We start from the raw sequence: 27179 nt of genomic DNA, 5'->3' as shown, positions 1-27179 counted from the left end.
CCTCTAACATTCAATGTGCATAGTGTAAACAAGAACCTTCACATGCATTTTAATTTCACAAATCTCGGCCCTCGCAATGCATGTGAACATTCCTCATTTTACAGTACAATTGTATGAGTGTTGCTGCAGTGGACATCACTATGTTGATTGATATAGAGACCTACACACTCAATGTAGCATTTAAACCCAGAAACGTTTTGCAGAGCTCTGCTGTGACAAGGCTTGGGATATATAATTTTTTATGGTGCAAATTGATGGGGAAAAATAGACTTGTTAATTAACGGATGCATACAACAAATAGGCTACTGTATAGGTCTATATAGCATATATTTTGCAAAACTGGGATGTCCAAACAATTTCCCAAGTGGTAAGAAATACTCTCTTTTTTTTTTCCATTTCATTGCTAGTATTTCATTAGGTAGATTGAAAACTGGAGATCGAAGATTGCTCATTATTTGAGCCTTATTTAGGTCATGTACCTTGAAGAAGAATTACAAATTTCAAATTTGCAAAAGTTACATTGCATACCTGATCCTTAAATTGGCAACACATTAAAGATTAAATTTCATGTTTCTTTCTCAAGCTAGCAAATCTTAGTTCACTTTCATCCTCTGATTTTGTGCAGATATTATCCCGGAGGGATAAGAGAAGGTATGTACAATTATACACAGCATAGAGCACTGAACTGAGTACTTGCTCTGACAGACTAGTTGTTTAGTATGGACCCCACTACTGAAAGGCCATTACATTGATTTTAGGACTTTCATCATTGAACTGAAGCAACAAAGCTGGTCTGGGCTGAGCCAGACATCATCATTCACTACGCAATGCATGATGGCCTTCAAACAATCAATAACGGATGCTCCCATCCCCAGCAGGATGGGGTCATGTCACTTGGAATCAAAAGGAGAAACAAATTTAAAAAAATATGAAAATGTTCCCTTGCTTACAGCAATTGCTTACAGCATTTAATCATGTATAGGTGCTATAACGTGGCATTGTAATGTGTCACTATATCTACATAGATGTTAGTTTATAACCCCAACAAAGGCAAAGAAAAGAAGTCATATCATAATCTTGTAAATTCTGAACCAATTATCTTAAGCGTATCATGTGAAGACCCCTCTGAAAACCAGCCCTTGGTTGACAAGGGTATTCCACCCCATGAGTGGAAAATAAAGATTGAATTGAATTGAATTAGATAATATTGTCCATGGAAATGAATGCTAAAGTCACTGTAATTGGACACTTTAATGTGCAGTTCCAGTTCTACAATTGCAAGTCTAACCATTGAGAGAACAAGTACAGTGTACACACGTACATTAGTTGTAACACTTCATTCTACACTCTTAGAATCTGAAACAGAAGGGGAATAGCCATCCTATGCTTCATCTTTTTTTAATCTACTGATTATCATAAACTATTACTAAAAAGAATTTAAATGACGATTGAATTAAATATTTTGTAGGACATTTTCAAAGCATGTATCAGAGAACATTGTTTCTTTACCAGCAGCTACAATTTGGACTTCTCAGAACACTGCTTGATCTGAAGAGAGAACAAAAAGTTGTTTACAAACGGTAGAGATGGAGGAAAAACACAGCGCTGAAAAGTTCAGGCACTCATTACATGTATCTCCATTGATTAAATTGATCACTGCTTTTAATTTGGATATTTGCAGTACAGCTTCACTGATGGAAATGCTGTCTCATTCCACAATTCAACCTTGAAAATTACTGTAGAGAGCACCTTTATTGGGCATGCATTGAGATAGAACGCACACATGCTAGTAGCTATGACATCAATGATGAATCAGACATACATGTATATGAATACAATTTATTTAACTTTTTCTGACACAGATTCTGTGAATGTGCATTGCACATACTGTAAAACGAGGAATGTTTGCGTGCATTTTAATTTCGCGAATTTCGCGAGTGCCAAAATTCACGAAATTAAAATGCACGCGAAAGTTCTTGCCTACACAATATGTATGCATTGGATGCCATTGGCAATTCGCGAAAATTTTAGGCTGCAAGAAAGCCCGTCAGCTCCAATTCGTGAAATTTTCATGCCGCGAATATATCGTGTTTTATAGTATAATAAATCAAATGAATGAGGCAAAAGAAAATATTTCTGCTGATTCAATTTTGTGCCCTGGATTAAGAATGCTGAATACATGAATAAATAAATAATTGGATTTTAAGCAGTAAAATAAAGTTGCTTAGTTACCATGGATTATTTAGCTTCTATCAACAGGTGGACATGACCAAAATAAAAGAAAAAGAATTTTACAAAAACTCAAATCAGACTATTGAGGATAAAGATAATGCAAATGAAAGTATGTTTCTATCTTTTGTTATTACATGTATATCCTACCTCAAAAAAAAAAAAAAAGGAGCAGGAAAAACATTTTCTAATATCCAATATTGGGAGGGTGTTTCTGCAGTGGCAGAGACATCATTATTAAGTAAAACGAACAAATTTAGAACTTTGAAAAAAAAAAAGAAGACAGGTTTGACAAACACAGTATCACCCTGCAAAACTGTAAACAAACTCCCAACTTTGGCACCCAGTGTCATATAACAGAGATGAAGAATAGCAGAGGACAGAGTAAAATCACCATGTAGAATTGGAATTGTTCGTTCATGAAGATGCACAGGTGAATGCGAGTGTCTATGTGTGGTGTGTGTGTGTGTGTTGTGTTTGCGTGCATCATCACTGTGTGTCTCCACGTATCTTGCCACCAACCAACCTTCCTCATCCTCTTCCTCTGGGATTGGCGTGCAGTGTCCTCCAGCCCACCAGAGATTGCCCTGGCTGCCAGTGTTTTTGCATAATGCATCGAGATGACTCAGATTATGTGCACGCACTCTCACGTTGCATGAGTGGCTGCGGATAATGCAGCTTTTCTAGCCACGGAGTGAAACCCTGAGCAACCTCTCTATGCAGGCCACAATGGCGACTAGAGATGTTCGGTGTGTGTGTGTGTGTGTGTGTGTGTGTGTGTGTGTGTGTGAAGGTGTGTATGTGATTGGGTGTGTTTGGAGTACAGTGTGTGATGACTTGAAGGAAGCGTCAAGTGGGTATGGAGAACATGGTGTGTCTGTGTGTGTGGATGTATGCTATGCTTGCTTTTACAAATGTGTGTGTGTGTGTGTGTGTGTGTGTGTGTGTGTGTGTGTGTGTGTGTGTGTGTGTGTGTGTGTGTAAGAGAGTGTGTGTTCAGCCAAAACAATTCTCTCCCTCTCTTTTATACCCGTCACTTTCTCTCCCATCTCTCTTGTAGGACAGAAGGCACTTTCCTATCCTAGCTTTGGGATATGATGTAGACATTCAAAGTGTGTAACAGCTGTCTCTCAGAATGTTTCACTCACACTATGCAAGCGGTGTTGATTTTCTGTTTTCCTACCAGCTGTGATTGAATGTGATCGGGTGGAGGCAACATTGGCCTGTTTTCACTATGACGGGACAGCCATCTGGGTACTGATTGGAATATGCTCTAAACCACTGCTTAAAACATCATCAGGTCATGCAGAAAAAATCCCATTAAGTAGTTTGCAGGCATGGATGGGAGAGTTTTGGCATAAGCACCCACCCACTTTTTCATGATTTTGTGTAAACCAGATGTTTGCAAAATGATGATATTTCTATAGCAATTGAATCAATTATGATTATTATAATATTAAAAATACAGGCCCTATGTATATATATTGTAGGCCTAAGTAATAATGAGGAGCTTTAGTGCTGCATATCAATTTATCTTGGTGCTAAAAAATGATTTTTATTTGATACCAGCATTGCAATGTTTATCAAGCATATTGTTAACAAACACCATTTTCTCAAATGAAAAATTATATCTTTTTATTTTTTTTTAGCTACATGGCCCACTACAATCCAATTCTGCTATAACCATTTTTTTTCTTTTTGTCGTCCTAGTACAACTGTAGTTTACACAAGAGAAACTTATGCAAGTTCCATTCTTACTGTCCACGCATGTCATATACAGTAGCTGAGTTTGGTCAACAAAATCTACATAAACTTTCACCATACGCTTGCCCAAGTGAAGGCAAGTTTCCTCATGAGTAAGAAGTAGAAAACTTGTTTCCTCTCCCTCTCTCTTGATATTGACTCTGAAGCTGATTTGAAAGCCCTATTCCCTCATCCCATGTTGGTGAGTCAGTAGTCTGCTTGCTTCTTTGCAGCTCAAGTCTGTAGCGATCTGACTGTGTGGTAGTGGCATGATGTGAAACCACGCAGGGGAAGGAAGCTGCCTGCAACAAGATACTTATCAATATCATGGCAGACTGGATGCATACAGTGCTCCAGAGGTTCCCCTCCCAGGTCTGGAATTCCACAAGAAGGCAGATCCCTGGAAAGAACATTGCTGGAATCAAACTGTCCACTCAATTAATGCATGTTTCCATAATAATAGCACGTTTCCATAATAATAGCACAATGCTTTGAAAGTTTTTTTTTCTTCAGAACAAAAAGAAAAAGAAGAATATGAAACTACACTGAGGACTAGATCTCATCTAAAAAACACAGTCTGTAGAAAAAATAAGAATGATCTGGAAACACAGAAATATCCATGCTATCAGTGCATAAAGTTGGTTTCATCAGTCCCACAACTGTCACTTGAAATTACAGCCAATGTCCCTCATGCTTTTGACAAAGAGATCATCATGACCTACTGTATACCCTGAAAATATTCAACAACAACAAAAGAAGAAGAAGAGGAAGAAAGTGTTAACATCTCTGAAGTGTTTCATTCTTCTTTCAATAAAATGGAATGCCCATAACATACAACATGATGACTTGTCTGACCAACACATACAAATAGGGTCCTGTTCATCAGTGAATAGCTTATCACTTGGCTATCTAATTCTTTTTCTATAGCCCAATGATACCCCCATGATAATGAATTAGATATGAAATAAGAAATACAATTATAATCATGATTATCATAATCATTATCACTATCATCACCACTTTACTTCTATTACTGTCATTTCTGTAAAGTTGCACTCTTGGTAAAATAACTCACCTCTATCCAGACATACAATGGTATTTTGTAGAAAGGCAAATATGAGCACTATTGTCTCATTTTTCAACACCCATGAGAATCAGGAATGCAAGATGCCTGGACATGGAATGTTGCACAGAAACAATGAACAGGTGCATTTTCGTATGCTATCCAAGCATAGCACAAAACTCAATGTTCTATCCCATGCAATACCTCTAACAGCACACTATGGCCTACCTTGTACTTGATATCACGAGCGCACACATTGGTGCATACAGTATATAGATGATGACTGGCGGGGGAGGGAACATACCAAATGTTCCACCCGAAGGGTTTGAAATGCTATTGAGGGAGGTTATAAGTCCCGAGACAAAGTTGAGGGACTTATAGCCTCCCGAAATAGCATTTCAAACCCTGAGGGTGGAGCGTTTGGTACATGTTCCCGACAACAAAAGTCATCATCTGTTATATCATATGGGTTAGTCAAATAGCATCATCTGCTCTTTCACATTGTATGGAATAGGTAAATTTATCCTATTGATTGCATGAAAAATATGATCGTTCAATCGTTTGGTATCGTTTGTCATTTGTTACGTGAAAATGTTTTCCCATGGGAGAACATTACAAAAATGTTTTGCCCATGGGCGAACATAACCAATGTGCCTCCATCACGTGACTGTGTTTAGCCAATCACTAACCGGTATTTGACTAACCCGTATTGGACTAACCCATTTAATATTCTCTTTTGAGAGTGCCCATGTGACTGTAACAAACTTGTGTTCCACAAGTGGTCCTTACGCAAATATGACATTGACAATTTAATATGCACTTGAAGCCTTCCGCAGGAAAAAGAGATTAGGAAGCCCATTATAGCATTAACATCCATTCCCCTGACCAAAACCAGTCAAATGCACTATCTACATGGTAAGAATGCAGGAAAAGGGGAAGGTCGAGAGTGCATACTGAAGAAGCCAACTTTCCCAGTATTCTATTCATGATTTAAACTCCTTAGAGTGTTTTAGTCCAAAGGACTAATGACCACCTGTTGATTAGGCAACCTTTTATACACTTGTCAGGTATAAAACATCCAGCTCATACATTGTACATCATTGGCTGCTACTTGGATACATCGTAATTCTACCTTGGTATGTGGAACACTATTTGCCTATCACAGCTGACCTTGTGGGAAGCATATGTACAATGTACATGTAACCAAAGTCTCACATTTTCAAATGATACCCTCATATAGCATACATAGAAGTACAAATCAATCTAGTACAACACAAGATGTCATAATTGCATGTTCATGATAAAGTCATACACACGCAGCATCCTAGCAAATGGAGAATACACACTGCATAATGTGACAACGTACACATGTGGTAGGCCTACACCATCGGATTCATGACCACTCAAAAGAACAGGGCACAGCTGTGATTGTTGGATCCACAAAGCCGGCCACAACGGATGCAGACCTTCTGCCAGTACAAAAGTGTATTGCTGTAATACTTGACAACTTCAATTAGTTGTTTCCTCCTCACCTCTCAAAATAGCCCCCAATGAGAGCCCAGCTCCATGGAAACACAAGATTGTACTATATGACAAGTTTGCTGGTTAAAGCTCGTTTTCCAATTTCTGGTCACTTTTCCGTATTACACCGATTTACAGCACCATGCTAACTGTACTATTTGTTCACTTTCAGAGTGAAACAATACATTCATTTTGTATTCAATTGTAACAAATCTACACATTACAACCAACTTCTCAGAAAAAGAAAAAGTGAAAAATAATATCAATAAGTTGTTCAACTTACATCCATGGAGGAAGTGTTGTATTGCATATCAGCATATAACCATGTAGATCAGTATGGCATATTAAAGAGTACGTGTAATTGTACACATGATTGCAGTGCCCATACAAGTGTATACTGTAAATGTTCGATCATTGTCAGTTTTAACATTCAATATTAGATGTACCTTCAAAGGGGCAAGACTGATCCGACCTGGCAGAACACCTACCATTAACTGCTGTGTCCCAGTTGCGCACTCGTATGCCGAATGCATGATATATAAAGTTGCGCCGGGCACGAGCCGGTCACCATTATACATCATGCATTCGCCATGATGCATGGGACACCTCAGTAATGGCAGATTTTGCATCAAGGCCGGATCAGTCTATAGTAAGAAACCAAGCATGTGCATAGTACTTACGGCAAGTGTGCAATACTTTATACAATATGTTAACAAATGTAGCAAGCTGGCTTCTTGGCACACCCATCATTTTAATATTAATCTCAAAAATACACATCCATGGGCATGACTGTCAAGCAACCCACTACGATGGAAAATAAATGTACTGTACAAACAATCTGCAGATATTCTGACATACAATAGCAAACCGTGAAAACTTTGACTAAGTATGAAAAGAATATAATACAGCTTGTATGCACTGCACCTTGGCCCCGAGCCCAGAATTTGCACCATACAGGCATGACAAAGATTTGATCCCTCAGCTTTAAATGCATGATTGCTTACCACTACATTGATAAACATCAGGCTGAATTCTGGAGAAAATTGAGTGATATTGCCATCAGTTTTCCAGTCATTATGAAGTGTTAAAGACAACACTGTGTGTTCTTAAAGTACTACCAAACATATTCAGCCAGCAATCGCATAAATGTACAATTGTATTTCATCCTATGTGCCCTAGTTGAAGTATTCTATTTGGCAAATTAAATATCAGTATGCGTGCATAATCAAACCAACAAAAGAATCTGTATTTGGAAGATCTATATCATTGGGTGATCTTCATAGTGACTGAAAAATAATGTATAAACAGTGATTGGGCAAAAACATCATTCACATTACCTGAAGGGCTTAAAAAAACAAAACATTTTTTTTTCTTTATTGTAAAACATTCATAGTGACCAAAATTACAAACATATTGTACACAATAATACTAACTACAAGCTTTATCTGATGTTGACAATACAAGCTACATTCTGTAGGTTCCCAAAGATGACTTAATCCTGTAATGTGATTTGGCCTGTTTCAGCTTGCCCCTAGCCAGTGTTTCAAGAAGTGAACCCAGTGTGTCTGAATCATGTTGGAAATAAAACAAGTTTCTCTGGGTTCGAGCTGACATAACCGATTTCCCTTTGTGTCTCTCCCATAAAAACAGCCTTTATTTCCCTATTTCCTGTTACCTCTGACCCTCTCTCTCTCTCCTATTCGTGGTGCCCCGAAGGAAATAGGACTAGTGGAACGATTGAGAGGGGGAAAATAGAGTCCTCATAGATTGGCAGTATACTTGTTTGTAAATGAGTTTTGAAACTCACTTCATGCTCATCAAGTCATTTTCTGTGAATCTGAAAGCATGCTTGCATCATATCATGAATAATCCTGTCCTGGAGATATTTCATACGGAAGTTGTGGATGCACATTTGAAATCTGGATAGATTGACCCCTAAAACATGATCAATAGCTGGGGGGGGGGGGGGGGGGGGAGGGGGAGGGGGTTCTTCCGAAAGAATATTTCGTTTCTATTGTCCCAATCAATAGGTGTAGTTCTGCTTCTTCTCATTATGATTTTCCTCATAGTACAATTGTACATCATGGAGGTACATTCCCTTGCATTATGGTCATACACTTGTATCTACAGTTGCCTATTTCATTGATAGGCCACGAAGTTTGGCACAATGTCCTTTCAAGTTGGTAGGCAGCAAGGAAAAACATTTCAATGTCAGAACACTTTAATAGTACTGTAGATCTGAAGTTATCTTGTCTCACAATTATGCTTGCGAAGCAGAATTACAAACATGATCCTTTGTATATATGTGTGAAACCCCTCAGTTCTGTACATCCACACAGACCAGTGACACTATGCTGTCAAATTAAAGTGGAAATGAGAAACAGCTTTCTATCCCCCTTGGTTTATCACGTGTCTTCTTGTATTAGCACAGTCCCTGCATCAAAAGCCATGAGGAATACTGAAGTCACAACAGGTTACACTGGGATAATACAGTATCACAGCACAAAGATTTGCTGCATCCTGTAGCTTTTCAGATAAGTACATTACTGTACTACTCTTTCATTACAAGTTCCCCTCTTTCCACCATGTGGTCATTCCCTAAAACTTGTAAAATATCCCCAAAATTCATCTATATAATATTGTGTCACACTTTATCTGGTTCCTCAACAGGACCATACATAGAAACACTCTGCTGCCTTTTCACAAATACTAAATTGTCAAACACAATATGATGGAAGGTGAAATCCTTGAGGGGACGTTGTATAATCCATATTGGAATGGCAATACAGAATAATGGTGTTTCATGTCTCGTGAAAAACACTACAAACAACTATAATACATGGCAGCCACAAATATTTTACCATAACATTTCTACCAAGGAGAGAGATAGAGAGAGAGAAAATAATGTACACAATTGTAAAATGTGAAATAAATGTATTGAACAATTTGTGCTGACAGTGTCATACAATGTGCCACTGTATTTTTACACACACAGGTGTCGTATATGTGGTATCATTATTACAATTCATCGCATACCTTTTGCCATGTCTCCATTAAATCTTCAGCAAAGTAATATACTGCATAAAAAGAAAACCAAGGATACAGGCTTTCTTTTAAACATTCAACCAGTGCCAGAATTTGTTTATCAAATGCAAAATGTAGGTCAAGAACCAATTTCTTAACCTGCAAATTCACTGTCCACTCTTTTAGAAGAAATTGATATTTATTGCCCAATTTATATTTCAAAAACAATAGTACACCAGAGTCCTTTAAAATACTGTACCCCGAGTAATATTTGCAGGACTGTTTCTGCACATTCCTCACGGCTTATCAAGCAAAGTTTGTGAGAGCTGTACTGTTTACAAGCTCAGCCAATCGCTCCATTCAGCCTGAAAGAAGAAAAGAATTTGGATTCTAAATGCAGCCCGATCCACACGGCTTCACCTCACAAACCAGCTTCACTTTTCCGGCTGGAAAAAAAAAAAGAGAGAAAAAAAATAGGAGTGTGTGCTCACTTTTTCATACTTGTGTATGGTTGGTGACCCAAAACAGGATTATACAATACACTTGCAAATGAGCAAAATAGTTTCCCTGACCTGTGATATCACCTTAATTTTATCAAAGGCTACTGAATGCTGTGTGAAATAGACTTGGTGCTTTGAGGAGGGAACAGGAAACAGTGTGACTGTGCTCCATGTAATACATTACTCTCTAAAGCAATGAATGCAAGCTCTTTCAAGACCCAACAGGATTTTGACATCATCGACACACAGTGTCAATCACCATGGTAAACATTGAATCATACAGTGATTGGAAATCTTCATAAATTTGCAATCTGCTGAACAAGAATGTCACCCAAATATTTTCAGGAGATATACATGTACACTGTATATCAAATCAGAAATGCTCTCAGCTGCGATATTATGTAAATATGTTAATCTCACTAAAATTGGTTGAACGTGGGAAATTTGTGATGCAAAAAGTTTCCATTTTAACAGTGTAAACTTGAGGTGTGTACGCCTATAAAGTGAATGAGAACAAAGGCCCATTTCAATCCTTGTGAAATGCACAGATACAGTATATCAACAATATTACAATGGCTATGGAAAGGCAATCAGTAGCCTCTGTGACAACACATTTGTACTTTTATTTGTCAGGTAAAAGTACAATTGTACATGTACATGTCATTCAATATTGCCATGAAACTGCAATGTATAGATCTAGACATCTAGAAACACTCTCGGTCACCTTGTAAACATATTGAAAGTGTGCATTGTGGTATGATGATGTACAAGTTGTAGGAAATGGATTCACTTGACACGAAGTCCTCCTTTAGTCACCATTCAGCTGCCAATCAGTGTATGTCAATGATCTAAACTTGGTGCTACATCATATGGATGTACAACCAATCTGAATCATTGTCATGGTACTCTTATACAGTCTGTCAGTGTACAGTACAATATCCATTGTACAGTGTATTACCCCAAATATATAATTTGTGAATATAATGTTCATCTGCATTGTACAGGATGCAATGTTTGAATTTCAAATCATTACTTTCTTTTAGCCTATTAAACTTCTTATACGAGCCAGTACCCTTAACATTGAAGTCTTTGAAATCCAGTGGCCAGGATAAGGCAGGATATATGAAGAAACTCCTTAAAAAGTTGTCAGCTACAGTGTGCCCACTAACCCCTTGAAGTCAAGCAGCTGGACCATAGAGGAAATAGCTGGAGGAGTAATTGCAGTGGCTGTCTGTCATTTTGACTCAGATCAAAAGGAAGTTATCAATGATAGGAGAGGAAGACTGAATGCACAGCTACGCACACTGCACTCTTCCTCTTCAAAAAACAAAACAAATATTATACATAGCCCTCTTCATGTCTTTAATACAGTTCTTACCACAAGGTAACTGGTACATGTTACATGCAAGACTACATTGTACATTGATGGATGCACCAATTGTTTCTACAGTTGACATCATGTCAAACATTCTACAGGTAACACATTCCTGAGCTGTGCCATCAGATTGCTACATGTATGAAATGCATCATGTTTAAACCATTAAAATGTACATGTACGTATACTGTCCTTCATAATGATGAGAGCTAATTCCTGTTTGGAAAAGGATCATTGTATGATGAATTGCACATTTCTGACGCATGAAGGTCTACCAGGGGAAAAAAAATGTTCAGTATATTATGAATACATTGTACAAAATGTGTATAATATCCATGATGCTTATCTGCGTAATTTCTTCAGTCTCAATGGGCCGGATGCATAAACGCTAGCAATTGCTTGTGCTAGTCTTTTACTTGAATCCGTATGCATAAAAACAAGCAATTGCTTGTGAGCAGAAGCTTTTGCTAGCAAGCACAAGCAATTGCTTGCTGCCCGCAAACAATTGCTCAGACACCAAGCATTTGCTTAAAAACGTATGCATAAAACATATCTTTTGCTAGTTCTTGCTAGCAATTGCTTATCATTTTCCAAGCTCTGTCAAATGAGCTCGAGCTTTTGCTTAACCGGGACGTTCCCTTTAAGTATCATTTTCATATTTATAAAAGAAAGACGACACTTGTGTGGGAGTGGCATAAATCTACAAGAAATTACTCCTAAGTAGTGTTAGAAACTTTTTCGTTTCAACAACGGGAATGTCCAGTGGTTAGCACACAAAATGTGATGAAAAACAGGTAGGATGTTTGACTTCGGTGGAGAGCAAGGAGACCTCTCTCCACGTGCGATGAGGCGCATCCGGGCTACTATAAGCAGTGATGGGAATCAGCCACTACCAGTGTGTGTATAGAGTGTAGATGTGTGTGTGCGTCTGTGTGTGCATTTATGAATGTCATTTCATAGCTCCTTTGCTATGTCAGGAAATGTTTCCGCACACACATGCCCTTTCAAATACATGCTGTTACATTCGCCTTTGTTCTTGTGTTCGCACAGGCGTGACGTCCCTTTTGTTGAAAACGTAAGCAATTGCTTTTGCGAGACAAGCAAAAGGTATACTGTAAGCACAAGAAAAAGGTTATGCATATGGTTAAAGCAATTGCTTGAACTAGACCTATTACTAGACGAGCTTGTGCTTTTGCTTGAAGCAATTGCTTACAAGCAATTGCTTGTTTTATGCATTCGGCCCAGTATCACGGAAGTTAAAAATGATCTTGTATCTACAAATGGTGATATCTACACTGTACAATTGGCCTATACTATACAGGATATCACAGTGTAAATCATTCAATAAAATAATTGGAACACGGTTCAATTGTGGGGAAAACTTTTAATTAGCATTCTTTGCTATCAAACACCATTACTAAAGAAAACCACTTACATTGTAGCATATAATGGCTACACATCTGTTCTACACATGCGATGCATACTACATAGGCCTACATCGTATGTCTTGGTTATATCAGGGAATAATTTCCCTGGTATCGCATCGCAATTTACTATGCACTTTTACACCACTGCTACACAAACTGTCTTTTGTGTAGCAGTTTTCTTCCATAGAAATGTACAGGATACCATGTGAAATATTGTTCATCAGCTGAAATTGCTAAACAAATTTGAGTTGGAAAATTATTCCCTGTATATACTGTACACAATACAGTATACAAAAAACTCCACTGCACACAAACAAAGAAGCAGAAATGAGTCTCCCGGAGAGGTCAGCACTAATTACAGGTCATGCCTCCAGGGTCATGCCTCTACATCAGTTACTGAACTCACCTACTGAGGCCCCCTATAATTCTCATTTTCTTCAAGTTGAGGTATTTAATACACATTACATTGTATATCAATTTTTTCTGTAAAGGTGTCCCATACACATTGGTGGTGTCCAGAAACTACATTATGTACCTCAAAATGTGATATCTAATACAATGTTTCCCAGACATGTGATGGCATGCAGAAGACAAATAAATGTTCATCACATGTGCAGCCAGAAACTCACTGCACTTGTATCATTTTTTTTTTCAAATCATATATTTGTAAATATGACAGCCTCTGCATTTCAAGTGTAATTGGAGCATGTGTACAAATGTATCTCCGTGATATTATCATGGTGAGCATCCAAACTGTTGAAAACCCATAAACATATTAGCCCCACAATAATCACCTTCACATCTCATCACAGCACACCTCTCCGACAAATGTTCATCCCAAATTCCTGCCTACCGTACTCCTAACACTCCTCAGACTACAGGGGTCAGCACCTCTCATCACCTCCATATTTGTGTTGTGGAGTTGACAGAGACTGAGCTCCTATGACATTAAAAAAAAAAAAAAAAATGGCAGCCACTGTGTTTGTTGGGAAAGACGTGCCGTCTCCTGTAGAAGTGCTCCAGCCAAGAAAAAGCAGGACTGCCACGTTCCATCATGTACTGGAGACAGGATATGCACACGACATACTCCACGCACCAGTGGCATACTCCAGCTTACATACGTGTATGTGTCAGAGGGATTTATTACTGGTAAATTCCTCGCTGTGTCTGCCTTCTTTTTAACCAGCTTTTATGCAGTCTGTTATTGATATCGTTTCATGCAATCACATCTCACATAAATGTCATGTGTTATCTTATATCATCATTTTTTGTTTCACTGGTATCCTACATTCAAGTAGTCGTCTACAGTCAAACACAATGTGTTACAAGCTTTGCTTGTTAATTTTATTACTGGAATATACATTTTGCATAAAGTCACATTAATTTCACTGCAGATATCTACCACATTTTGTGTGTATAGTTTTTGTTGTTGTTTGAGGTTTTTTGTTTGTTTTGTTTTGTTTTTCTTGGGGGGGGGGGGTCAACTAATCACAGATATCCCATTCTCTATGTGCAGAACAAAGACATAAAGCCAGTCCAACTTGAAGCTTTTTTTTCACACAAACACATAAATTTTATTACTTTCTCACAAAGAGGGCCAGAGAAGTTTACAGGACACCGAGATGTACAGTATTGAACACAACTACAGACCTGTTTGGTTTGGGTGTTGTTTTTATGTTTTATGTCTATTTCAGCCATAACTGGGGGCTTCCATGTACATGTATGCCTAATGACGGTGGATTCATAGGTACATAACTGTACCAACACAGCAATGCACCTGACTCATCACATTACCTACAGTATTAAATAATCTTTCTTATTATTTTGGAAGCCCCCCCCCCCCACCCCACTATGGTTGTAGACATGTGTCATACTAAAGCTACTATGTTTTAAACCTGAATAGGTCTTTACATTCATGACTGTAGTTGACTCCTTGTGAATCCTATTAAGTGCATTTGTTGATTGGTAAAACCTTTGAGGTGTATTTCCTTTGTACATGAAATAAAATTCTCAAAAATAACTTTCTGGAAAAATTTGTGGATCTCTATCTTGCATGAAGTCTACAGTACCCAAAGCATCCATGGTCACTGCATTTTCCATAGTGCAATGTACACACTGTAGAAACATCAACACTGTGAGATTTTATGATCTGCCACAGCCTTAGGCAGATGGTACTATCCATATCACTAGCACTTTTCTCTGGAAAATATTAAGCTCTGATTGTCTGACAAATCTAGAGCAAAATCTGCATGCATACTGCACACTGCATGTACACTGTATGCCATCTTTATTTCAGGCTATACGCAAATATTCACAACAATATTTTGTATGTGAATGGGCGATTAGAGCCTCAATATTTCATTATGGCATGATCTGCCATGGGTTTTAAATTGGCACAGTGCTAAGGACCATACTTACATGTAATTTGTTACCAGAACTATGTTCAATAAACACACCGTATGCTCTATATTATGAGGGTTTCTTGTGGAAAACTATTCTTGCACCGACTACAGTATATATAATTATATAATATGTGTGTGTTTTGGGCAAGTTACACCATTTTAAAATATTGACGTACTGTACATGACTGACACATCACACTCAGAATTATAACTCAATATCTACATTTGTACCCTCCACCCCCCCCCCCCCACCCCTCCCAAAAAAAAAATGTAGTGAATGCCTTTGAGTGGCAATGTACAAACTGTAAATTTGTGTACAGCATGTGTACTATGTGGTATGTGGGTGTGCTACCACTCCAATTCAAATGGAACGAAGTTATATTTTTAGCACTGTCATGTGTCACACATATCACCACTGTCCCTTGCAATTGGAAGGATTCCTGAGATACTGCTAGCTGGGAACAATTATGGCACACATCCAAAGTCATTAATACCCACTGCAGCCAATGTCAATAATAGATCAGGTTTCTAGTGGGTGCAATGCTTTGATACAGAAGCCTTAACAGAATCATGAGCCAAAAAATTGAAATATTTTGGTTTTTTTAATGCATAAGAGAGCTTTTTACAAGCTAATCGCCAGCTTTGGAAGTGAGTGAAAATAGAATGCTTTCCAAAGGTACCTAAATGGATCATGGTGAATTTTCTATTACTTTGCATTGTACAGTAGTGAATCTAAATCTAAATTTCCTGGTAACTGCAGATTGTCTATGTTAAGAAGGACAACATACTGTACAAGTACCGGTAAATACTTGCAGAATAATATAGTGTATCTAGTATACTAGTATGACAGACTTTGAATTCCTGTCACTATTTTCCTGCCTATTTTTACATCTTGTCACTAAAAGATCTCTCTTCATGTCCAATACTTTCCTGAATGCCTTCTTCCTACCTCTAAGTTACTCAAATGCAAGTTCTTCTTTTTCTTTCTCAAAATAAAGGTCATCAATTGAGAGACAGGAAGCATACAGCAGACCAATAAGTAATGAAGTTTTGGGGGGTTTTTGCCATCACATTTAAAATCACACAAAGAGTATACTGTCATGCTTTTGTCAAACCAGACTGAACATTCCCACAACAATCATCAAGATTGAGGGAGGTTTCCCTATGCTTTACACAGGAGACACTCTGTTGAGCTAAAGAGCAATCTGTTCAATAAGTGTGTTGAATCAAGTCTGGTTAAGGGATTATCTGTCTTTAAGCTAAAGAACATAAAATCCCACATCATAAAACCAGATTTAGAAATAAGATTAGCATTTCTTCTTCAGAGAAACCTCACTACACACAATATGTACTTTTCACTCAGACCACCTGCAATTCTGTGCTATGTACAAGAAAATTGCAACAGTATATATTGCACTTGGTTTATAATCAGTGTTTTTCAGTCATGTTGAGGATATTGCATATAAATTTTTACCTTGATCTTGTAGGCCTATATGATTCCTATAATTTTTACCTTCTATTCAACTTGCATTAATTAAAGGACAAGTTCACCTTCATAAACATAAGGATTGAGAGAATGCAACAATATTAGTAGAACACATCAGTGAAAGTTTGAGGAAAATTGGGCAATCGATGCAAAAGTTATGAATTTTTAAAATTTTTGTGTTGGAACCGCTGGATGAGGAGACTACGACAGCTTGTGAGTCATATGCGTACAACAGTATAAAGAAAATGTAAAGAAAATTCAACATATTTTCACTTTTTTCGCATAATAATAGAGCACTTGAATTGCCTCTTTCTAAAGGCAGGGGGAATAATATTACCCATAACATTTGTCGGTAACGAGTCAGGGGAATGTGTACTTTTTTCAAAAGATGAAATATTGTGAAATTCTCTTTATATTTTCCTTATATTGTTGTACGCATGTGACATCTAAGTTATTCACACACTGCAGTAGTCTTCTCATCCAGCGGTTACTGCACAAAAACTTCAAAAATTCATAACTTTTGAACGGATTGTCCGATTTTCCTCAAACTTTCAATGATGTGTTCTACTAATATTGCTACATTCTCTCAATCCTTATGTTTATGAAGGTGAACTTGTCTTTTAACCTGTGCTGATTCCTGTGTCATGAAACAAGCACATGCTGCTATACTCGTACCTACCAACTGTACAATGTACACTCCCATTCTCTGTCATCCAGCTCTGGTGTATGCAGACTTCAGCAGTAACTTGACAAGGCATCTCAGTTTCAGTTTGCACAAGTTCTCATATGGTTGTCAGACAGTATGCTATCAACATCTCAAGGTCACACACATTAAGATAGTAGAGTACCTTTGGCTTATTTCAGCTCTATGTTTGATAGTCTACTTGTTGTTCATGTGGATGGTGTGTCCGTAATGCCATGATGAGAGAAAATGAATGAAAAATGTGTCTGCCTTCAAGTTTTGTATCGCACATGGCGTTCACTTGCTTGACATATCCAGGGTACAATAAATTGAGTTAAACAGCACTGCTTCTTTCTCTACACATCTGCAGGAAGATAGGCATCCTTGAGTTGGATGTAATTGTGAATTTTGAAGAGGATTACTTTGCACTGTAGAAGGTTGTTCCAGTGATGCATAATTGCCAAAACTATTTACCATAGGCATGAGACTGATATGGGATTTCTGTCTGTATAATATACACGTACATCAGGGAGGTTTCGTCTCACCTCCCTGTATGCATGTCTCTTTGTATAATCAAAGCTTGTGTGTAGCTGATGCCATGTACAAGGCGTTTGCCTTTGCCTTTGCATTTTACTTCTTTTTTTTGAACAGATATACTGTATGTGGTGCGATACAAATGTTGTGTCATCATTTGGCTCATTGCATGACAGCTAGAACACATGGTTTAGTGCAATCCCCACATAGATTTCTACTGGGTTTCATCATCATGTGGGATGATTTGCATAGTGCCATAGGTCAATACCACACAACTATAAATTAACAGCCATCACTTTAGCAGCGCCTTGTTTAAACGACAGAAAAATTTGTTTCCCAAACTGTCATGCTTTACATTGATGTAAACAAGGACTTAAGGACTGTATCTAACTATACACATAAATGATTCAACAGACATTATACCGTACATCAACAACTTACAGTAGTAGAATGTTAAAACAACTCTATTTGCGGCAGGGTGCCTATTTCTGGATGGGGCACTTTCATTCATCAATAAAACAGCTAGACTACTATGAACATCATGTGTGCTTTTAGTCTCTAACTGTTAGAACACAAGCAGGATATCTTGCAAGTGTTAATATATGGGAAGTGACACCTGATTGGACCTTTTCATTAATGAACAAAATGGCTCCTGCCTCAAATTGATAACTGGCACCCTGTACAAAGCCTGCCGCAAACGGGGTGTTGTTTACTCTATTCTTGCAAGACAGCATTGTTCATCATTCATTGCCTTGCCTTGGCCTTGGCTTGCCATTGACTTGACAGAATTAAATCTCTCTATCGCCTTGTATTGTTCAAGAATTCTAAAGAATTAATAAAAGAATGGCTCAAGTCATTGTGAAGCCATAGACGGTCTATCGTCAATGAAAATGGTGGGTGGCACTAGGTATGTAAGAGGTCTAGACAAACATTATTAGTACAGCATAGCAGCCGTGGTGGCTGCCACAGACTCCATTTAAACCAACGTCCAACAAGACAAGGTGATGCTCATCACCGGTTGCCGCTAACTTCATGCAGCACCTTTCACGGACTGTGATCAGGTGAGTGAGTGTATGGGACTTACTTCGTGCAGCCGCAAGCAGAGCTTTTCCGTCGCGAATCAGCTCCTTGATAGCTTTATTAGTCCTTTCCAGTTCAGCTTCATGAGCGTGCAGTTTCTCCCGGAACTCGGGACTGTCCAAGAAACATTCACTAAATTCCAAAGGTGACAAAACCATCATGAAAGAGGGTTAAATTCCATGTATGAGATATAGTAATCCTAGTAGTGGGCGCCTCCCATTTGACGTAGCACATAGCACATTCTACACTCGCTTTGCACCGGGATTTAGCAGCGTAGGGTAGCTGGTTGAGGATGAGCAAACGCTAGCGTGATCATCGGCAAGTGTAGTACTCGTGTGCAATACGAGTACGGTGTGCGTTTTGTATGCTGTGTATTGTAGTGTGGTGAAAACAGAGTTGAGGGGGCTGTGGGTGGGTACACACGGGTGCACGATGGTACTCGAGGTATGTGTGGAGGTTTGTGTGTACGTAACGATAATCGTCTACAAAACTCCGATACACACTAGTACACTGTACTCCGCTGCGATGGTCTCGCCTCTACACCAACCATGTATTCTAGTAAGTATTTTCACGGGACGTGGACGTCGCGCCGGTAAGGTTGGCAGCCAGTTACATGCGAGGTGTTACCATACTCAGTTGGCTCCAAAGCAAACAAAATACATGTATCATAAATCCGGGAATTGTCTTGTACCAACCGGATACGCAAGAAGCCATCAACATAAGTTGTGTGCCAAACACCAGTATACATTTCAAAACTGTCTTTCGATTTTTTCCACAAGATTAGTTCTATTTGTGTAATCGTGTCCATAGATTCGGCAAAGTGATAATTCTTATCAAGATTGTGGTAATGATAATGATAATTATAATGGTGATGATTAGTTTCATTGTTCATGTTATTTCAATCAATATCACTATCATTCGTTTTCATGTGTGTGTGTGTGTGTGTGTGTGTGTGTCATCTGGTCCCATTGCTTTACTTGTACCTCTTCCTCTTAACCTTATCTCTTCTGAATCGGAATGCCCATTCGTTTATTTGAATATACGCATGTCTGCATAATATGCTTTTTTTCCTTCTTTTTTTTTTTTTTTACTCGGGGAACTTGCTAATTGTACAAGCTTCACTTCTTATGCAAGTTCCCTTCATATTTGTTACTAAAGCTAGTGCCATTTCAGAAAAGTGATTTCATGAAGATCAAATTATTTGCATATTACGTAGGTTCATAATAATATTGTGCTTGTAGTTGCAGGTAGTATGTATTATATTTTTGTTCGTATTTGCTTTATGACACTCCCACCTTCTTGTACAAATTGTTAATCCTATGTAGCAATAAATTTGTATTATTTGGATATGGAAATAAATGAAATGAAATGAAAAAAAATGAAATGAAATGTTTTGTCGTTGTCATTCAAGTTTTCATCACTTTTATCACTATATATCATCTCTATTTTTCTCGACCCTTTCCCCCTTTTTATAGGGATCTCTTTGTCAATGTGAATTATTGATATTACCTCTCGCTGTGATTTACTTTATGTTTCATGATAACAAATCGGTGAGAACATTGTCAAAACTTTATTTCAATCATATAACACGCTGAATTCACACACACACACAAATGTTGTGTGTATGACATGAATTATAGCCTATGTTTGTTCCATCCTATCCGTCCTATGAATATCACGTGTATTCATTATTATACCATTATGTTTATCAACACATATGACTTTATAGAATCAAACATGAGTTGCATGATATGTAAGGCCTATAAAGCCTACCTGAGAGTACATATTTTGCTTATTGTTTCCATGTCTATGGGTAACATAACAGTAGATCAACCTTTATAAAAGTGTAAATACAGTTATAAAAGTAAAATTTGAATGAAATATATATCAAACGGAGAAAATGGACATGAAAAAAGGATGTGACAATGTATGTAGATCATGATGTTATCCCTATATATAAGAGAATCAAAGAAGCCAAAATATAACGCCTGGGATGATGCAGAGTCGGGACTGGAGGAACATTATACGATGGATGGTATAGTTTTGGTTAAAATTTGGCTTCAGGTTTACAACTTATGTGTGAGATAAATTCTTGTGAAATATTAAAGAGCATAAAAAGGAATCAAAGTTTTTTTTTAATGAGAATCCGTTATGAAATGGGTGAGATACCCAACTGATACAATGTATATAAAGTGATCCTATTAATGAAAGGTGGGTCCCACGTTATGGGACCGCTTTATTTCTGGATATCTCAGCCATTTAAAAACCAGTTTTCATCAAATAAACTTAGAATTTCTCGTCTAGAATTGAAATGTATGCGCTTTCATGTTTCATAAGAAGTTTCTCATTATCCCACATTGATTTGGAAACCTGGAGCCAAATGTCAACCAAAACTATACATCATGCATGCGAAATTATTTCTGTTTGATATAAGCATACAAAACAATAATAATAATAATAATAATAATAATAATAATAATAATAATAATAATAATAATATATTATTATTATTATCATTATCATTATTATTATCATCATCATCATCATCATTGATAACAAAAGTACCAACCTCATCATCTTCTTCATCAACATCTTTATTGTCATTAACCACATTACCTCGAGAATGATACATTATAGAAATACTGATAAGATTATTCATAAATGCACATTTCATATTGATATTAATTTCATGTCACAACACACATATTCATCAAGGGACTCTAATGGGCATCTAAAGACCAGTATTTGATTTTTCTCTTTCAATTGTAGTTTTCCATACTGTTGTTCTCATAAGTGTCAATGACATCAATTTTGAAGTTGAGAAAGCAGATGGTCTGTAATGAACATGCATGCGTGAAATTAACAGCCTCCGGCATGCACCAAGCGCTTAAACTGCATATACGCAAAATGTATACCCGAGGCTTCCAGATAGTATCATACTTTATAAATGATATAAATCGATATACATGTACTTCATGTATCTCAAGATTTACTTAATATTTATTGCATATCATCAGTTTGACGGAGAGATTTAGACCAATCTCTGCAATTACCTTCATTCGTTCGGGACATCTAAATTCTCGTCATATCTGGACAAACATTTCATTTCTCACATTAATGTGGTTATGATAATCAGGGTTCGTTGTTGTGTAGCACGATTGATGAAACGCTGCAATAAAAAGAATAGTTTGTGTTGTAATGACATGGATGCAGTACCGTATCAAGGTTCTGATCATTAGCTTCCTGGTCGCCAATTATACAGTTTTGATAAACGATTTTCTTTCGATACCATTCATATGACTTGGACTTAGAAGGAAAGGAAAAAAGAGGAGGAAAAGGAGCATGACACATTTTGTTTTGGGGTTATTTTCGATAAATAGGATAGATAAAAGAATAAGGATAACACACCCCAAAATAAAGAGAAGGAAAGGATCACAACGTTATTTTGCTCGAGGGCATCAAAATTGAATAGTATTGGTTGAGGTGAGGATTCAGCTTTTAACTTTTTGCGAGATGCTTAGAAGCCACTTTATGAAATGTTAAAGAGCATACAGTATAAGGGGAATTCTAAGCTAAGTTTATTTGATGAAAGTCGGTTTTGAAATGGCTGAGATATCCAAAAACAAACTAAAACAAAGCAATTCCAACAAGAGGTGGGTCCCACCATTTATTTGAACCTCTTTGTTTTTGGCTATCTCAGCCATTTCAAAACCAATTTTCATCAAATAAGCTTTGAATTCCTCTTAGAAGTATTAGCTCTTTAATATTTCATGAGGGGGTTTTCATTATCTTTAAAAAAAAAATGAATAAATAAATTTTTTTTAAATGTCCCATCTCAACCGAAACTGTACCATCAGTTGCAAAAAGAATATACTCGAATTACTGGAGTACGTACCTGTAAAATCTCTTTGGTAAGTTGTCAAAAGCTGGCGCTCGTCTCCCTAAGGCGCCAGTGCTGTGTACAAAAAGAGTCTGGTCAACTCGGTTTTCGGCTTATGAGATTTGTAGCCTGTGATTGGTCAAAAGCTGGTCCCATGATCTACAGGCGCCATGTCTTTACCAAAGTCAATTACGCGCGGGCGCGAGCTAGCATAGCTCTGGGGAAAATCTCTTTGCATAGCTCACACCTTGGCTCACACGCAGTGCCCATACCACATCTACGCGCTAATATTGATTGCCTTTGGGGATAATTGCCGTTGTCTACTTTATTGAAGTAGAAGGTATAAACACGAAAGAGATATTTTGATATCTTACCGCGATTAACGACCTGGCTCAAGTGTAATGACGCACCGCTTTCCGACAGATCAAAAAGGAAGGAAAAAGTGAGAAATCAGAGTGCGACGAGAAAGCAGATCCAAAAGGAAGGAAAAAGTGGGAAATTAGAGTGCGACCAGAAAACTTGTTTCTGTGCTAGGTGAGATTCATTAGACAGGTCAAAGGATCAATGTCAGGTAAAATGTTGAAATTCTACTATCTATTGTTGAAATATTGATACACAGTTCCTCCATACCTTGGAGATTACCCAATGCATAAAAAACACAAACACGGTATATTTGCATGCCAACATTACTCCACAATGACGAGTGTTGTAAGGGAAAGATTTTGGCTATGATGGTCAATAGTCAAGTGAAATACTAAAATGACAGGATTTTTCCCATGTTTTTAAAATGACCGCTCAAAGTATTGTCATAAAAATAGATTGGTCAAAGTGAAAATGCTCAAATTCCTTGTCTTGCTCAGTCTACGAGACTTTAAACAATTTTAGATCATTTTTACATACCTTAATAAATTATACGCACTTGCCGATGACGTTGTCATGTTGTACATTGTACATAGGTGTATTCCTTTTGAACTAAACTAATAGGCCTTCATGTCAGTTTTATACATATGGGAGTAAATAGGATGGTAATTGATGGTTACTTTATGCTTATCACCAGACCGAAGTCGTCACAGGCGTTGGCGAATAAATTGGTCAATGCTTTCCTGCATGTCAGACTGGGTACTAGCATACAGGGCACAGTCATCAGCAAAGAGAAAGTCACGGGCGATATCCTCCTGAACTTTCGATTTTGTCTGCAGTCTCCGTAGGTTGAAGAGCTTTCCATCAGTTCTGAATATGAAATCGACTCCGATGTCACCCTCACGAAAAGCATCTGTCAGCATGGCTGAGAACATCACGGGCCTATATACTGGACATGAGGGGCGAGGACGCAGCCTTGTTTCACGTTTGTGACAGGGAAGGGCGGACTCACACTGTGCGATTTTTACTGCGATGCGCTGCGCTGCGACAATGTGCGATATCGCAGCCTGTTGCACTCTGTCGCAGGTGCTGCGATGTACACCGCACACTGTGCGATTTGTGGCCTACGATTTACACCGTGCGCATGCGTACATCGTACATTACGGCACCTGTTCATCATAAAGAACGTTTACCATGAATGAAGTCACTCGTGACTTTTTTTTTTTTTTTTTTTTTTTTTTTTTTGGCGACGTTGGTTTGAAAAGTACATGTATGTTCAAGCTTGCTTTTTTTTATTATTCCAAAGTAACTACAGAAATTACTAGATATGAATCGAATAACAGTGTATATTCTAAGAAATAAAGTTAATAATGATAGAAAAAAGAAATGCCATATTTTGGTATTAATTTGGATCACTGCCTGGATCAAAGTCCCCCCCCCCCTTTTTTTTTTTGGGGGGGGGGGGTTACGTGGTTGTAGGATTCTTGATCATTGGAAATAGTCATTTACAGCATATTACGCATATTGATGTAATTATTACAATGGGTAGAAATCAGAAGTAAGGGTGAAAGAGTACTGCTTGGTGGAGGTCTGTATTCTCTGAGTGCTTTTCTAAGGCTTTGATAGTGGAATTCTAGCATTGTGGTTTCTCAAACACATAAAATATTGTGATGACATATTTTTCTGGTTGGCCCTTGAAAAATTCACTCTTGTTTTGTGTATGGTATGTAATTACCATCCAGATGTAAGGGAATCACACTTATTTACAATATATATTGATTCACAAATAAAAACGTGACAAGAATAAAGATAATGATATATTCAAGTCATTAAATTAAATCTAAAATATAGACACATTGATCACAATTAAAGTCAATTCAATAGTTTATTTATTTCCATCATCAAAAAAGAAAAAGATAAGATGGTACAAAGCAGTTCAAGTTGTCGATTTGTCTTTCTATATCATGACTACAGCTGTATACTTCCATTAGTTCAATACAATTGTACTGTCAAAAAAATGCAAAAAAATTGCAAAACTAGTAGGAAAAGCAATATCATAATTGTGCTGTACAATTCATATATACATACTGCAGTATGGATGTCATAGTTCTTAAAAGTATCACACAAAGTGACAAAAAAACATCAACTTCCATTTCTTTTCCACATAAACAATGAATAAATTCAGTCAACTTGAACATCTACAATAAGTTCAGCTCAACGAGTTACCATTACAATTTGCATGAGACAACTACCTATGCCACTACAATTTCCCAAATAATGTTGCAAAAACAAACAAAGAAACCTCAGAGAGGAAATTGCTGCAATCTAACATACTCTACAAGCAATGTTTACAGTTAGAGTTTGTGTACAAAGGTACATAAACACTTACTGTAAACATATAGTGTATTTTGAAAAATGCCAAATTGAAATGATCATACCAGCATCCGAAGGGGTGCTTTGAGATGCACTAAATGTGCTACTGGTCCTAATCCAGATTAATCAGACACTGCATACACTGCAAAATACTGTGGCAAAGCAGTCATTTGAATTGAAATTCCAACTGTGTGTGAACCTTGTCAATTGTATACCTTAAAAATGTAATATCATTACAGGAGATCTCATTTTCAACATTGCCCATTTTCTGTCCATCCCAGATTATGTTGGTGCCTACCTTAGGCATTCTTTGCAAGAAGAAGATGTGCTGGTTAAAATGTGCGGAAGAAAAAAAAAAAAGGTTCAAGGCTAGAGTACATGTAATTTTGGTTACACATATTACTTTCCAGAATTGACTTATAAGCAAGAAATATACAATTGTGTTACCAATAAATCAGGAAGATACAAATGAATGAATATTGAATTGCTTTGACTGATAAGGGTAAGTGGCAAATTGTAGCCTACAATGTAGCAAATACAACTATAACAATTTTCTGACTCAAACTCTGAGATGTTGAGTCCAGTAATAAATGTTATCCATCGATACAGATAGAGGTATGATAAAAAACAAGCAAACAAACAAACATAATTTTGTGCAGAGGGGGGAGATCAGCAGTTAAAATATGTATGATTAAAATACCATGCAGCACTTATACGGTAGCATATATACGACTGCATAGGAAAAAAATAGCTATCTCAGAACGCTGACAGCTGCATTCACATTGCTCTAAATTCAGAATTGCACAGTAACATGATTTCTTGTTTGCAGCTATAGTACAACTTATTGCAATGATACGTGTGCCATTCTCCATTTTTCTAGCTCAAACATTTCTGGCAATACATGTATCATTGTCAGACTCACATTTCAATACGCTTAGACAAGGGCGATGAAAACACAATGTGCAATTCCATCATTGTGCAATGATTATTAAAAGCCTTGTTGATGTAGACTGGCATTATTTGGGTGATTAATAAGTTTACAAAACTAAGTTGTTCAATGGTCAAGTTAAACTAATATTAGACAACTTGCAATAAGCTCTCACCTCCACAAAGGCCTAAGGTGTTTTTACTCTGTGCAGTCCTGTGAGTGATGAAGAAATATGATGTCATGTCACTACCACTTTTGCAACAGTGCAAGTCATATACAACAACTTCAAGGTAAAACATCTCTTGAACTTCTGAAGTTTTCCATCGATTCAAAAGAAGTTTTGCTTACATGTTCAGCTCACTGCAAAGTGTGTTGCCGTGGTAACAGCACTAATTGCCCTCAAAATTTTGTAACGGCTTTAAGAACAGCTTTCTTCCCCAGTTTTCGAGCCATTAAAACAATGTTTGGCCCATATGTCGAGTTTAATGTAAAGTTGCACAAAACATACATTTCTAAACAGTAGTGGAAAGAGTGTTGCTATTGTCTCTGAACATTGTAATGGCCCTCACAAA

General features: G+C 37.4%; 1 protein-coding gene across 7 annotated transcripts in view; it reads right to left on the bottom strand.

Moving 5' to 3' along the window:
• The window catches only part of LOC139738170 (rho GTPase-activating protein 26-like), a 145313-nt gene extending 125734 nt beyond the window's left edge, over positions 1–19579 (bottom strand). For all 7 annotated transcript variants that reach the window (XM_071648825.1, XM_071648824.1, XM_071648827.1 and 4 more), the window contains exon 1: positions 19071–19579. In XM_071648825.1, the coding sequence (XP_071504926.1) occupies positions 19071–19227 (157 nt within the window). In that variant the 5' untranslated portion in view covers positions 19228–19579. The remainder of the gene's footprint in view (positions 1–19070) is intronic.
• Between the last annotated feature and the right edge of the window lie 7600 nt (positions 19580–27179).

The sequence above is a fragment of the Diadema antillarum genome, unplaced genomic scaffold, assembly GCF_040938485.1.
Source record: "Diadema antillarum isolate AM-2024a unplaced genomic scaffold, OU_Dant_1.0 seq00000727_RagTag, whole genome shotgun sequence".
In the NCBI taxonomy this organism is placed as follows: Eukaryota; Metazoa; Echinodermata; class Echinoidea; order Diadematoida; family Diadematidae; genus Diadema; species Diadema antillarum.
This window is presented reverse-complemented; position numbering and strand designations above follow the sequence as displayed.